This window comes from Tachyglossus aculeatus, chromosome 23 (assembly GCF_015852505.1).
Source record: "Tachyglossus aculeatus isolate mTacAcu1 chromosome 23, mTacAcu1.pri, whole genome shotgun sequence".
In the NCBI taxonomy this organism is placed as follows: domain Eukaryota; kingdom Metazoa; phylum Chordata; class Mammalia; order Monotremata; family Tachyglossidae; genus Tachyglossus; species Tachyglossus aculeatus.
The window spans coordinates 4,873,138-4,887,537 of NC_052088.1; the positions used below are offsets into that span (position 1 = coordinate 4,873,138).

Genomic DNA, 14,400 nt, shown 5'->3' on the forward strand with positions numbered 1-14,400 from the left:
TATGATGGATTGAATGACTGACAATCAACAGTCTGAAGATGTCAGAAGGCATCATAACTCAGGTGCAGGAGGATGGGAGACGGACACATAGGAAGAGAAAGGGAGGAGCCAGAGACTGGAGTTGCAGGAAAATGAGAAGACAGGAGGGACGGCAGTTTGGAAAGCAGTAGATTGTTATTATTATTATTATTATTATTATTAATTGTGATGGCATTTATTAAGTGCTTACTATATGCAAAGCACTGTTCTAAGCACTGGGGAGCTTACAAGACGATCAGGTTGTCCCACGGTGGGGCTCACAGTCTTAATCCCCATTTTCCAAATGAGGGAACTGAGGCCCAGAGAAGTTAAGTGACTTGCTCAAAGTCACACAGCTGACAAGGGGCGGAGCCGGGATTTGAACCCATGACCTCTGACTCCAAAGCCTGGGCTCTTTCCACTGAGCCACGCTGCTTCTCCCCGAGGGATGGAGAGAGGGCTGGAGCATTGTGTGGTAGGACCTGAGTGAAGGAGGCATGAAGTGTGGAAGGTATAAACTTTTTCTTTTTAAATAATAATATTTGTTAATCAATCATGGATATTTACTGAGCGTTTACTATGTGCAGAGCACCGTCCTAAGCACTTGGGAGAGAACAATGTGCCTTGATCTCGCCTGTCTCGCCACCGACCCCTAACCCACGTCCTACCTCTGGCCTGGAATGACCTCCCTCCTCATATCTGCAAATCACTCTTTCCCCCTTCAAAGCAGCGTGGCTCAAAGGAAAGAGCCCGGGCTTTGGAGCCAGAGGTCATGGGTTCAAATCCCGGCTCCGCCAACTGTCAGCTGTGTGACTTTGGGCAAGTCACCTAACTTCTCTGGGCCTCAGTTCCCTCATCTGTAAAATGGGGATTAAAACTGTGATTTCCCCCCATGGGACAACCTGATCACCTTGTAACCTCCCCAGCGCTTAGAACACTGCTTTGCACATAATAAGCACTTAACAAATACCATCATTATTATTACTGAAGGCTCACCTCCTCCATGAGGCCTTCCCAAACTAAGCCCCCTTTTCCTCAGCTCCTCCTCCCTTCCGTGTCACCTCAATCCTCTCCCTTCGCTCTTCCCCCCCAGGCCCGCCACACTTATGTATATATGTATAATTCAATTTACTTATATTGTTGCCTGTTTATTTGTTGTGATGTCTGTCTCCCCGTCTCTAGACTGTAAGCCTGTTGTGGGCAGGGATTGTCTCTCTTTAATAATAATAATGGCATTTATTAAGCGCTTACTATGTGCAAAGCACTGTTCTAAGTGCTGGGGAGGTTACAAGGTGATCAGGTTGTCCCACTGGGGGCTCACAGTCTTAAACCCCATTTTACAGATGAGGGAACTGAGGCACAGAGAATAATAATAATAATGGCATATATTAAGCACTTACTATGTGCAAAGCACTGTTCTAAGTGCTGGGGAGGTTACAAGGTGATCAGGTTGTCCCACTGGGGCTCACAGTCTTAATCCGCATTTTACAGTTGAGGGAACTGAGGCACAGAGAATAATAATAATAATACTAATAGCATTTATTAAGCACTGACTATGTGCAAAGCACTGTTCTAAGTGCTGGGGGGTTACAAGGTGATCAGGTTGTCCCACGGGGGGCTCACAGTCTTAATACGCATTTTACAGATGAGGGAACTGAGGCACAGAGAAGTTAAGTGACTTGCCCAAAGTCACAAAGCTGACAGTTGGCGGAGCTGGGATTTGAACCCATGACCTCTGACTCCAAAGCCCGGGCTCTTGACACTGAGCCACGCTTTTTCTGTATTGTACTTTCCAAGTGCTTAGTACAGTGCTCTGGACACAGTAAGAGCTCAAATAAATATGACTGAATGAACAAACAACAGAATTTGCCGACACATTCGCTGCCCATAATGATCTTACAGCACTTACTCCACGCCAGGCACTGTACTAAGCTCTGGGGTGGATACAAGCTAATCAGGTTGGACACAGTCCCTATCCCACATGGGGTCCCCAGCCTTAATCTCCTTTTCGCAGATGAGGGAACCAAGTTGTGGAGAAGAAGTGACTTGCTCAAGATCACACGGCAGCCAAGCGGCGGAGGCGGTTCAGGAGGTTGGGAGGGAGGAAGAGAGAGGCCTGGGGTGGGGAAGGAGGGCAGGACAGGAAGGAGAGAAAGCCAGAGTGAGGGAGTGGGGAGGTGCTTGCATACCTGAGAAAGGTGCGGCGACAGAGTCCATTCTCAGAGGCGGCAAGAAGCGCAGGAACCACAGCTGCAGACGCCGCAAGTTGTTCCTGGATGCAATGGAGGGTGAAGGTGGCGTGCTCAAAGAAGGCTTCCTGGTGAAGAGGGTGAGTGAGGAATGCTGCCTGCCCTCATGCCTGTGAACCTTTCTCCCAGGGCTGACATCATTTCTGAGCAAGGACTGCCCCTGGCCCCTGCCCGGCAGCCCCTCGGTCTGGGCCCTCGGTTAAAACTCGCTCTGAGTCCCTCGGGGTCCGGCCCTCAGCCAGGATGGGAGTGGGGTCAAGGGTCAGAGACTGGAACTAAGGGCAGGGACCGGGACTGGGACCCGGGAACTACCTTCCAAAGCTGGTGGGACACCTGGATCCCATCTGCACACAGGAAGTGCCCAATAAATACCACTGATTGATTGATTAGTTGGTCGCTCCATTTCAGAGAAGTGGAATGGCCTAGGGAAGACAGCACAGGACTGGGCGGCAGGAGACCTGGGTTCTAATCCCAGCTCCATTAGTGGCCTGCTCTGGATGACCCCACCATTAGCCCTCCTACTCAGTGGGACCAGTATCCCTGTTCCTCTCAAGGCCCTGACTCCTTCCCAGGTGCCACAGGCAGTGAATTCTTCCATGACTCAGCCCTCTTACACTCCTGCTCCAGTGGAGCTGGCTTCCAGACTCATTCCCAGTAGCTTCCAAACTCCCCAGGAAGGGCTCCCCCCGAGGCAGATCTGTTCCTGGAATACTGGAGTTCCAAGAGGTGGGATTCCCTGACGTGGATGGGGACCTGCCTGGAAATGGAGTAGACGGTCCCAGAGGAATCTCCAGGGCCAGAAGAAGGGAGAGAGAAAGGGAAGAAGGAAGGAAGCGGGGGTCGGAGTCAGCTGCCTCTAACCCAGTCCAGACAAGCAAGCAGAACTCCAGGTTGTAATCCAGGGCCCCTCCCAGGCTTTCTGAATTTAAAGGAGACTGAGAGGGAAGAAGATGGGGCTGCTCGTGGACAAGTGGGCACTGAAGCTACCTCGAGAGAGAGGGGAGTCAGGAGCGTGGAGAAAGGTACAGGGAAAAGGGAGAGGGAAGAAGGAATGCAGAGGGAGGAAAAGGGAAGGCATGCAGAATTCATTCTTTCCATTGTATTTATTGAGCACTTACTGTGTGCAGAGCGCTGTATCAAGCGCTTGGGAGAGTACAATACCACAATAAACAGACACATTCCTTGCTCACAGCAAGCTTACAGTCTAGTGGGGGAGACAGACATTGACATAAATATGTTACGGACATGTACATAAGTGATGTGGGGCTGGGATGGGGGGATGAATGAAAGGAGCAGAAGGGAGAGGGAGAAGAGGAAAGGAGGGCTTAAATCAGGGAAGGCCTCTTCATCATCATCATCAATCGTATTTATTAAGCGCTTACTATGTGCAGAGCACTGTACTAAGCGCTTGGGAAGTACAAATTGGCAACATATAGAGACAGTCCCTACCCAACAGTGGGCTCACAGTCTAAAAGGGGGAGACAGAGAACAAACCAAACATACTAACAAAATAAAATAAATAGAATAGATATGTACAAATAAAATAAATAAATAAATAAATAGAGTAATAAATATGTACAAACATATATACATATATACAGGTGCTGTGGGGAAGGGAATGAGGTAAGATGGGGGGGATGGAGAGAGGGACGAGGGGGAGAGGAAGGAAGGGGCTCAATCTGGGAAGGCCTCTTGGAGGAGATGTGCCTTCAGTAAGGCTTTGAAGAGGGAGAGAGTAATTGCCTGTCGGATTTGAGGAGGGAGAGCATTCCAGGCCAGAGGCGGGGGTGTAAGAGGTCGGCAGCGAGATAGATGAGATGGAGATACGGTGAGAAGGTTAGAATGAGAGAAGCAAAGTGTGTGGACTGGGTTCATTCATTCAATCATATTTATTGAGTGCTTATTGTGTGCAGAGCACTGTACTAAGCGCTTGGGTTGTAGTAAGGGAGTAGTAAAGTGAGGTAGGAAGGGGTAAGGGGATTGAGTGCTTTAAAGAATAGACTGCTGCTCCCAGCTGGTCTAAATGGCCCCGTGATTCTCTAGTGTGAATTAGATTGGGTCTAATTCCCACCTGTGAATTCTTTCCCAGTGCTCAGTACAATGCTCTACATGCAGTCAGCACTTAATAAACAATATGGCTACTAGAGAAGCAGCGTGGCTCAGTGGAAAGAGCCCGGGCTTTGGAGTCGGAGGTCATGGGTTCAAATCCCAGCTCCGCCAATTGTCAGCTGTGTGACTTTGGGCAAGTCACTTCCCTTCTCTGGGCCTCAGTTCCCTCATCTGGAAAATGGGGATTAAGACTGTGAGCCCCCCGTGGGACAACCTGATCACCTTGTAACCTCCCCAGCGCTTAGAACAGTGCTTTGCACATAGTAAGCGCTTAATAAATGCCATTATTGTGATTATTATAGTAGTCCTTCAGGACTCAGCCCAAAGTCAGCATCAATACATACCGAGATTGACGGTGGGAGATGGGGAGGAGCCGTGGCTGTAGAGACTAATCCCACATCCCGTCAAGACCCTCGCCCGGGACCGTGGTCACCAGATGAAGCGGGGTCTCACCTACCCTAGAATGGTTGTTCTGGCCCAGTTCATTCAGTCATTCAATTGTATTTATTGAGCACTTAACGGTGTGCAGAGTACTGTATTATTCATTCATTCATTCAATCGTATTTATTGAGCACTTACTGTGTGCAGAGCACTACTATTCATTCATTCCATTGTATTTATTGAGCACTTACTGTGTGCAAAGCACTGTACTAAGTGCTTGGAAAGTACAAGCTGGCAACGTATAGAGACGGTCCCTACCCAACAGCGGGCTCATGGTCTAGAAGGGGGAGACAGACAACAAAACAAAACATATTAACGAAATAAATAGAATAAATATGTACAAGTAAAATAAATAGTAAGTATAAATATAAGTACTAAGTGCTTGGAAACTACAATTCAGTAATTAAGAGAGACAATCCCTGCCCACGCAGGGCTTACAGTCTAGAAGGGGGAAGACAGACATAAAACAAATAAACAGGCATCAATATAAATAAAGAAATTATAGATACGTACACATCAGAAGAAGTATACAGGCACCAATATAAATAAATAGAATTATACATATATACATAAATGCATAAGTGCTGTGTGGTAGGGAGGGGGGGAAGAGCAAAGGGAGTGAGTTGAGGTGATGCGGACGGGATGGGGAGCTGAGGGCTTAGTCTGGGAAGGCCTCTTGGAGGAGGTGAGCCTTCAGTAGGGCTTTGAAAGGGGGGAAGAGTGATCTTTTGGTGGATTTGAGGAGGGAGGGAATTCCAGGACAGAGTTGAACCCTGGGAGACCTGCTTTGGGCCTCCGTGGCAGGTCAGGGGTCAGCCTTCCATCCTCTGGCTTCGGAAAGGGACTCGCCATTAACTTGTCCTCTGTCTTAATAATAATTGTGGTATTTGTTAAGCACTGACTTTGTGCCACAGTACTAAACGCTGGGGAAGATATAAGAGAAGCAGCATGGCTTAGTGGGAAGAGCACAGGCTTGAGAGTCAGAGGCCGTATGTTCTAATCCTGGCCCCGCCACTGAGCTGTGTGATTTGGGCAAGTCACTTCACTTCTGTGTGCCTCAGTGCCCTCATCTGTAAAATGGGGATTAAGACTGTGAGCCCCACGGGGAACAACCTGATCACCTTGTATCTCCCCCAGTGCTTAGAACGGAGCTTGGTACACACTAAGTGCTTAACAAATACTATTATTATTATATCTCCCCCAGCACTTAAAACACTGCTTGGCATATAATAAGTGCTTAACAAATACCATCATTATTATTATTAAGACAGGAGGAGACCTACTTAGCTTATAATAATAATAATAATAATAGTGATGGTACTTTCATTCATTCAATCGTATTTATTGAGTGCTTACTGTGTGCAGAGCACTGTACTAAGCGCTTGGGAAGAACAAGTTGGCAACACATAGAGACGGTCCCTACCCAACAGTGGGCTCACAGTCTAGAAGGGGGAGACAGACAACAAAACAAAACATATTAACAAAATAAAATAAATAGAATAAATATGTACAAGTTAAAGGGCATTTGTTCATTCATTCAATCGTATTTATTGAGCACTCACTGTGTGCAGAGCACTGGACTAAACGCTTGGGAAGTACAAGATGGCACCCTATAGAGAAGTGCATGCCATATGCCAGGTTGTGGGCAGGGATTGTCTCTGTTGCTGAATTGTACTTTCCAAGCACTTAGTACAGTGCTCTGCACACAGTAAGCGCTCAATAAATATGATTGAATGAATGAATGAGTGGGAATAATAATTATAGCATCTGTTAAGTGCCTAGTATGAGCCAAGCACTGTCTTAGCTCTGGGGTGGAGACAAGCAAATCGGGTTGGGTGCAGTCCCTGTCTCACAGTCTCAATCCCCTTTTTACAGATGAGGTAACTGAGGCACAGAGAAGCAAAGTGACTGCCCGAGGTCACCAGTGGAGTAGCCAGGTCCCAGGCCCATGCTCTATCCACTGTGCCATACTGCTTCTCCACAGGTCACCGACCTGATGAGCGCTTAAGGCAGCTGGGGAGGAAATCTGTAGGATCCCCTGAAAAGACAGCGGTGGGACTTGGCGCTCAAAATGTTGCCTGGGTCTTCCCCAGCGTTTGGCTCCTTGGCCAGTACAGTGCTCTGCACACAGTAAGCGCTCAATAAATACGATTGAATGAATGAATGAATGAAAGGACGAATGGCCAGAAGGTGGAAAATCTGAGCAACAGGCAGAGAGCAAGGGACTTAAATGAAAAGGGAAAGGAAGCAGCCAGGCGGAAAGAGCACAGTCCCGGGAGCCAGAGGACCTGGGTTCTAATCCCGGCTCTGCCACCTGCCTGCTGTGTGAGCTTGGGCAAGTCACTTCACTTCTCTGGGCCTCAGTCACCTCATCTGTAAAATGGGGATCGAGAGTGTGAACCTCATGTGGGACAGGGACTGTGTCCAACCTGATTAAATTGTATCCACCTCGGTGCTTAGAACAGTGCTTGGCTCATAGTAGGCGCTTAACAGATACTATAATTATTATAATTATTATTCCCCCTCCCCATTAGACTGTGAGCCCTCTGAGAAACAGAGACTGTGTCTGGCCCTGATTATCATGTAGCTGTGCCAGCACTGGGCACATAGTAATCAATCGATCATTTTTGTTGCCAACTTGTACTTCCCAGCACTTAGTACAGTGCTCTGCCCACAGTAAGTGCTCAATAAGTAGGATTGAATGAATGAATGAATGAATTGAGCACTTACTTTGGGCCGACCAGTGAACTGAGCGTTTGGGAATCAAGCAAAAACTCACTCTCGGCTTCAAGGCTGTCCATCTCCTCGCCCCCTCCTACCTCACCTCCCTTCTCTCCTTCTCCAGCCCAGCCCGCACCCTCCGCTCCTCTGCCGCTAATCTCCTCACCGTGCCTCGTTCTCGCCTGTCCCACCATCGACCCCCGGCCCACGTCATCCCTCTGGCCCGGAATTCCCTCCTTCTGCACATCCGCCAAGCTAGCTCTCTTCCTCCCTTCAAAGCCCTACTGAGAGCTCACCTCCTCCAGGAGGCCTTCCCTGACTGACTCCCCCCTTTTTCCTCTCCTCCTCCCCATCCCTACCTCCTTCCCCTCCCCACAGCACTTGTATATATTTGCACAGATTTATTACTCTATTTATTTTACTTGTACATATTTACTATTCTATTTATTTTGTTAATGGTGTGCCTATAGCTATAATTCTATTTGTTCCGACAGTTTGGACGCCTGTCTACATATTTTGTTGTCTGCTGAATAATAATAATAATAATAATAATAATGGCATTTATTAAGCGCTTACTGTGTGCAAGGCACTGTTCTAAGCACTGGGGAGGTTACAAGGTGATCAGGTTGTCCCACGTGGGGCTCACAGTCTCAATCCCCATTTTCCAGATGAGGGAACTGAGGCACAGAGAAGTGAAGTGACTTGCCCAAAGTCACGCAGCTGACAATTGGCAGAGCTGGGATTCGAACCCATGACCTCTGACTCCAAAGCCCGGGCTCTTTCCGCTGAGCCACGCTGCTTCTCTGTCTCCCCCTTCTAGACTGTGAGCCCGTTGTTGGGTAGGGACCGTCTCTATATGTTGCCGACTTGTACTTCCCAAGCGCTCAGTGCAGTGCCCTGCACACAGTAAGCGCTCAATAAATACGATTGAATGAATGAGAATACAATATAGCAATTTAACAGACAGATTCACTGCCCACAACGAGCTTGCAGTCTAGTAAGCAGCTAACGTGTTGAGGTTGAGGGCTTGTGCTAACTGATACAGTTAGATCAGACTCGTTTCCTCTCCCACATAGGGCTCATGACCAGAGCAGGAGAGAGACCAGGTATTTAATCATCATTTTACAAATGAGGAAACTGAGGCACAGAGATCAGTGACTTGCCCTCTGTCAAACACCAAGCAAAGAGCGGAGGTCTTCTGACTCCGAGGCCCGTGCTCCTTCCACTAGGCCACGCTGGTATTTTTTTAAAGCATTTTGTTAAGCGCTTTCTATGTCCCAGGCACTATACTAAGCGCTGGGGAAGATACAAGCTAATCAGGTTGGACTCAGTCCCTGCCCGACCTGGGACTCACAGTCTTCTCCCCATTTTACAGATGAGGTAATTGAGGTGCAGAGGAGTGAAGTGACTTGCCCCAAAGTCACCCAGCAGACAAGTGGCGGGGCCGGGATTAGAACCCGTGGTTAGAACCCGCTACACCGTGCTGCTTCTGAACAGAGTTGGTAAAGAGATTCCCTGCCCACAGTGAGTTTACAGTCCAGCGGACCTGTAGGGAACGTCATCCACCGTCTCAGAGAGAGTCATTCCTAGATGACTCCGCCTGCAAATGATGGTGAACGGCTTCCCTGACTCATCCGGGAGACTGTGAGCCCACTGTTGGGTAGGGACCGTCTCTATATGTTGCCAACTTGTACTTCCCAAGCGCTTAGTACACAGTAAGCGCTCAATAAATACGATTTGATTGATTGATTGATTCCAAACTGTTGATCAGACACTGCACCCGGGCAGCCGTGTCTCCAGCCATTATTTGTTTTGGCTGCACGGAGCAAAATGTTGAGAAGCAACGTGGCCTAGTGGATATTCATTCATTCAGTCAGTCAGTTGTATTTATTGAGCGCTTACTTTGTGCAAAGCACTGTACTAAGCGCTTGGGAAGTCCAAGCTGGCAACATATAGAGACGGTCCCTACCCAACAGTGGGCTCACAGTCTAGGGACCTGAGTTTTAGTGAGGGTGAGGGTCTAATGAGGGTGGAGACAGGGGCAGAGCCCACATTCCTCTTCCCCTGGAGAGATGGGGAACCATCCCGTCCTGCCGTCTGCCTCTCGGAGTCCATCCTGGAGGGGTGGGCCGGCCAGGACAGCGCTCTGCACATAGCGAGCAGTTCGTTCAGGTTTATTACTCCATTTATTTTACTTGCACATATTTACTATTCTATTTATTTTGTTAATGATGTGCATCTAGCTTTCTTTCTATTTGTCCTGACGACTTGACACCTGTCCATATGTTTCGATTTGTTGTCTGTCTCCCCCTTCTAGACCGTGAGCCCGTTGTTGGGGAGGGACCGTCTCTAAATGTTGCCGACTTGTACTTCCCAAGCGCTTAGTACAGTGCTCTGCGCACAGTAAGCGCTGAATATTTTAATTGAATGAATGAACAGTGCTTCACACACAGTAAGCGCTTAACAAATATCATCATCATTATTATCATTATTATTGACATCAGTCTACTTGTTTTGTTGTTGTCCGTCTCCCCCTTCTAGACTGTGAGCTCGCTGTTGGGTAGGGACCGTCTCTATATGTTGCCGACTTGTACTTCCCAAGCGCTTAGTACAGTGCTCTGTGTACAGTAAGCGCTCAACATTTTGATTGAATGAATGAATGAACAGTGCTTTGCACACAGTAAGCGCTTAACAAATGCCATTATTATTATTATTATTATTATTATTATTGACATCAGTCTACTTGTTTTGTTGTTGTCCGTCTCCCCCTTCTAGACTGTGAGCCTGTTGTTGGGGAGGGACCATCTCTAAATGTTACCGACTTGTACTTCCCAAGCGCTTAGTACAGTGCTCTGTGCACAGTAAGCGCTCAATATTTTGATTGAATGAATGAATGAACAGTGCTTCACACACAGTAAGGGCTTAACAAATGCCATCATTATTATTATTATTATTATTGACATCAGTCTACTTGTTTTGTTGTTGTCCGTCTTCCCCTTCTAGACCGTGAGCCCGCTGTTGGGGAGGGACCGTCTCTATATGTTGCCAACCTGTACTTCCCAAGCGCTTAATACAGTGCTCTGCGCACAGTAAGCGCTCAATAAATACGATTGAATGAATGAATTAACAGCGTAAAGCGACACGACATAATGGATAGAGCACAGGCCTGGAAGCCAGAAGGTTACGGGTTCTAATCCCAGCTCCTCCACTTATCTCATGTGTTACTTTGGACAAGACACTTCTCTGGGCTTCAGTTACCTCATCTGTGAAATGGGGATTCATTCAATCGTGTTTACTGAACGCTTACTGTGTGCAGAGCACTGTACTAAGCGCTTGGGAAGTACAAGTCGGCAACAGAGACAGTCCCTACCCAACAACGGGCTCACAGTCTACAAGGGGAGATTCAGACTGTGAGCACTCCGGGCGGCAGGGATTTTGTCCAAACCGATTTGCTTGTATCCGCCCCAGTGCTTAGTACAGTGCCTGGCACATACTAAGCACTTAATAAATATAATACTACTAATAAAAATAGTCCCACCTCCTCCACTTGTTTGCTATGTGAACTTGGGCAAGTCACTTCTCTGGCCACAGTTACCTCATCTAATGAGTCCCATATGGGGACACGGACTGTGTCCAACCTGATTACCTTGTATCTACCCCAGTGCTTAGAACAGTGCCTGGCACATAGTAAGTGTTTAACAAAGACCATAAAAAGCAACAAAAACCACAGACTCCCTTTATTCGTAGCGGCACACTGACGAACGGTGCAACTGGAGCCAAGGAATTGGAAAGCTAAATCGAGAAGGTGGAGAAATCCTCCCCGGGAGGCCGTCAAACAGAGTGTGGTGGCTGGGTAGTGTTAAATTCCAGACTAAATTATAAATCCTTGGAGTTTTCAACCTCCTTTATGGCTCAAAGACCCAGAATTCAGTTTCCAACATCTGTCCTGGATTCAACATAAAATAGCAAGGTGGGATCACAAACAATGAACAAATAGAAATAATAATGGCATTTGTTAAGTGCTTCCTATATGCCAGGCACTGTAATAATAATAATAATAATGTTGGTATTTGTTAAGCGCTTACTATGTGCAAAGCACTGTTCTAAGCACTGGGGGGAACACAAGGACATGAGGTTGTCCCATGTGGGGCTCACAGTCTCAATCCCCATTTTACAGATGAGGGAACTGAGGCACAGAGAAGCGAAGCGCCTCACCCAAGGTCAAGCAGCAGACATGGGGAGGAGCCGGGATTAGAACCAATTACAGATTTGCAGAGAAATTAAGTCATTTACTCATCATCATCATCAGTCGCATTTATTGAGCGCTTACTGTGTGCAGAGCGGTGTACTAAGCACTTGGGAAGTACAAGTTGGCAACATATAGAGACAGTCCCTACCCAACAGTGGGCTCACAGTCTAAAAGGGGGAGACAAAACCAAACATACTAACAAAATAAAATAAATAGAATAGATATGTACAACTAAAATAAATAAATAAATAGAGTAATAAATATGTACAACCATATATACATATATACAGGTACTGTGGGGAAGGGAAGGAGGTAAGATGGGGGGGATGGAGAGGGGGACGAGGGGGAGAGGAAGGAAAGGGCTCAGTCTGGGAAGGCCTCCTGGAGGAGGTGAGGTCTCAGTAGGGCCTTGAAGGGAGGAAGGGAGCTAGCTTGGTGGATGATACTCAGTCACACAGCAGGCAGTTGGTGGATTTGGGACACGTGCCTACGTGTTTTGTTTTGTTGTCTGTCTCCACCTTCTAGACCGTGAGCCCGTTACTGGGTAGGAACCATCTCTATATGTTGCTGACTTGTCCTTCCCAAGCGCTTAGTACAGTGCTCTGCACACAGTAAGTGCTTAATAAGTGCAATTGAATGAACCTCTGACCTCTAACTCCCAGTCCCGGGCTCTATCCACAAGGCCACGCTGCTTCTCCTGCCATTGAAGCCGTACTCATCTCAAGCCTGGTGGGTCATAGGAGGAGAATGGATGGGAGATCAGAGAAGCAGCGTGGCTCAGTGGAAAGAGCCCGGGCTTGGGAGTCAGAGGTCGTGGGTTCTAATCCCGGCTCCGCCACTTATCAGTTGCGTGACTTTGGGTAAGTCACTTAACTTCCCTGTGCCTCAGTTACCTCATCTGGAAAATGGGGATTAAGACTGTGAGCCCTATGTGGGACAACCTGATCACCTTGTATCTACCCAGTGCTTAGAACAGTGCTTGGCACATAGTAAACGCTTAACAAATACCAAAATTATTATTAGATCAATCAATCAATCAATCGTATTTATTGAGCACTTACTGTGTGCAGAGCACTGTACTAAGCACTTGGGAAGTACAAGCTGGCAACATATAGAGACAGTCCCTACCCAACGGTGGGCTCACAGTCTCAAAGGGGGAGACAGAAAACAAAACCAAACATACTAACAAAATAAAATAAATAGAATAGATATGTACAAGTAAACTAAATAAATAAATAGAGTAATAAATATGTACAAACATTTATACATATACACAGGTGCTGTGGGGATAGCGGGATATATTAGATAGCGGGATACTCAACGGCTGCGCATGTGGAGCTGAAATTGGGAATCCAAGAGCAAGGAGGACAGAAAAAAAATTTTAAGGATACTTTTTAAAAAAAGTAAACTGGTATTTATTAAGTACTTAGTGTGTGCTGGGCACTGGGCTAAGCACTGGGGTAGATGCAAGCTAATGGGGTTGGACACAATTCACGTCCCTTACATGTCTGCTGTGTGACCTTGGGCAAGTCACTTAACTTCTCTGAGCCTCAGTTCCCTCATCTGTAAAACGGGGATTAAGACTGTGAGTCCCACGTGGGACAACCTGATCACCTTGTATCCCCCCCAGTGCTTAGAACAGTGCTTTGCACATAGTAAGCGCTTAACAAATGCCATCATTATTATTATTACGGGGCTTACAGGCTTAATCCCCATTTTACAGATGAGGGAACTGAAGCCCAGAGAAGTGAAGTGGCTTTCCCAAGATCACATAGCAGACATGTGGCGGAGCCGGGATTAGGGCTCAGATCCTAAGGTTCCCAGGCCCTTGCTGTATCCAGATAAACCAGCATGGCGCACTGCACCAAGAAAGGAATGGTTTTCCTCAGGGAGAAGCTCTGTGTGGATCAAGACATAAATAGCTCCGGTGCTTATAGCAATTCCGGTAGCACAACACGGAACAGGGACTTGTGGTGTGGTCTGGATGGTCCTCATGTGGGATGGGTCCTGTGTTGGTCTTTGCACATAGTAAGCGCTTAACAAATGCCATTATTATTATTATTATTATTATTATTTTCAGACACACATGCCCCCACAGGTGAATTTCACCATTAGTGGAATTTTCTTCAAGCACCGGAGGGCAACTATATAAAGGGGCCCAAGTGCTCAGAAGAGCTCTGCACCCGGGAGGTGTCCAGTACTGAACTTGGCACGCAGAAAGTGCCTCATACAGAGCTTGTATAGACACCCACTCATGTCTCAGGGTCACACCTGGAGAGTTTCCAGTCCTCTACCAGTCTTGACTGTGGAAGGGAGAGTCAAGCAGAGGCCCATCCACTTCATTCCTAGCTTGGGCAGCGGCTAGCGAGGGGAAGACCATCTGCTGCAAGTCAAAACTTGGCAGCAGTGGCCTAGGAGAGAGTCGAGGGTGGAGACTCAGGTTCACTGCACGGAAGGAAGCAATGGTAAACCGCTTCTGGATTTTTACCAAGAAAACTCTGTGGATCCACTACCAGAACGGTCGCAGATGGAGAGCGGGGCGTTCTGGGACAGATGTGTCCATGGCGTCGCTATGGGTCGGACACGACTCGACAGCATGACAACAATAGGCAT

The 14,400-nt window shown here is 47.4% G+C and overlaps 1 protein-coding gene across 1 annotated transcript in view; it reads left to right on the forward strand.

Annotated features, from left to right (window-relative positions):
• Positions 1 to 2,252: 2,252 nt before the first annotated feature.
• The window catches only part of PLEK2 (pleckstrin 2), a 36,239-nt gene continuing 24,091 nt past the window's right edge, over positions 2,253 to 14,400 (forward strand). Inside the window, exon 1 of the mRNA XM_038765930.1 lies at positions 2,253 to 2,347. Within this exon, the coding sequence (XP_038621858.1) occupies positions 2,300 to 2,347 (48 nt within the window). The 5' untranslated portion in view covers positions 2,253 to 2,299. The remainder of the gene's footprint in view (positions 2,348 to 14,400) is intronic.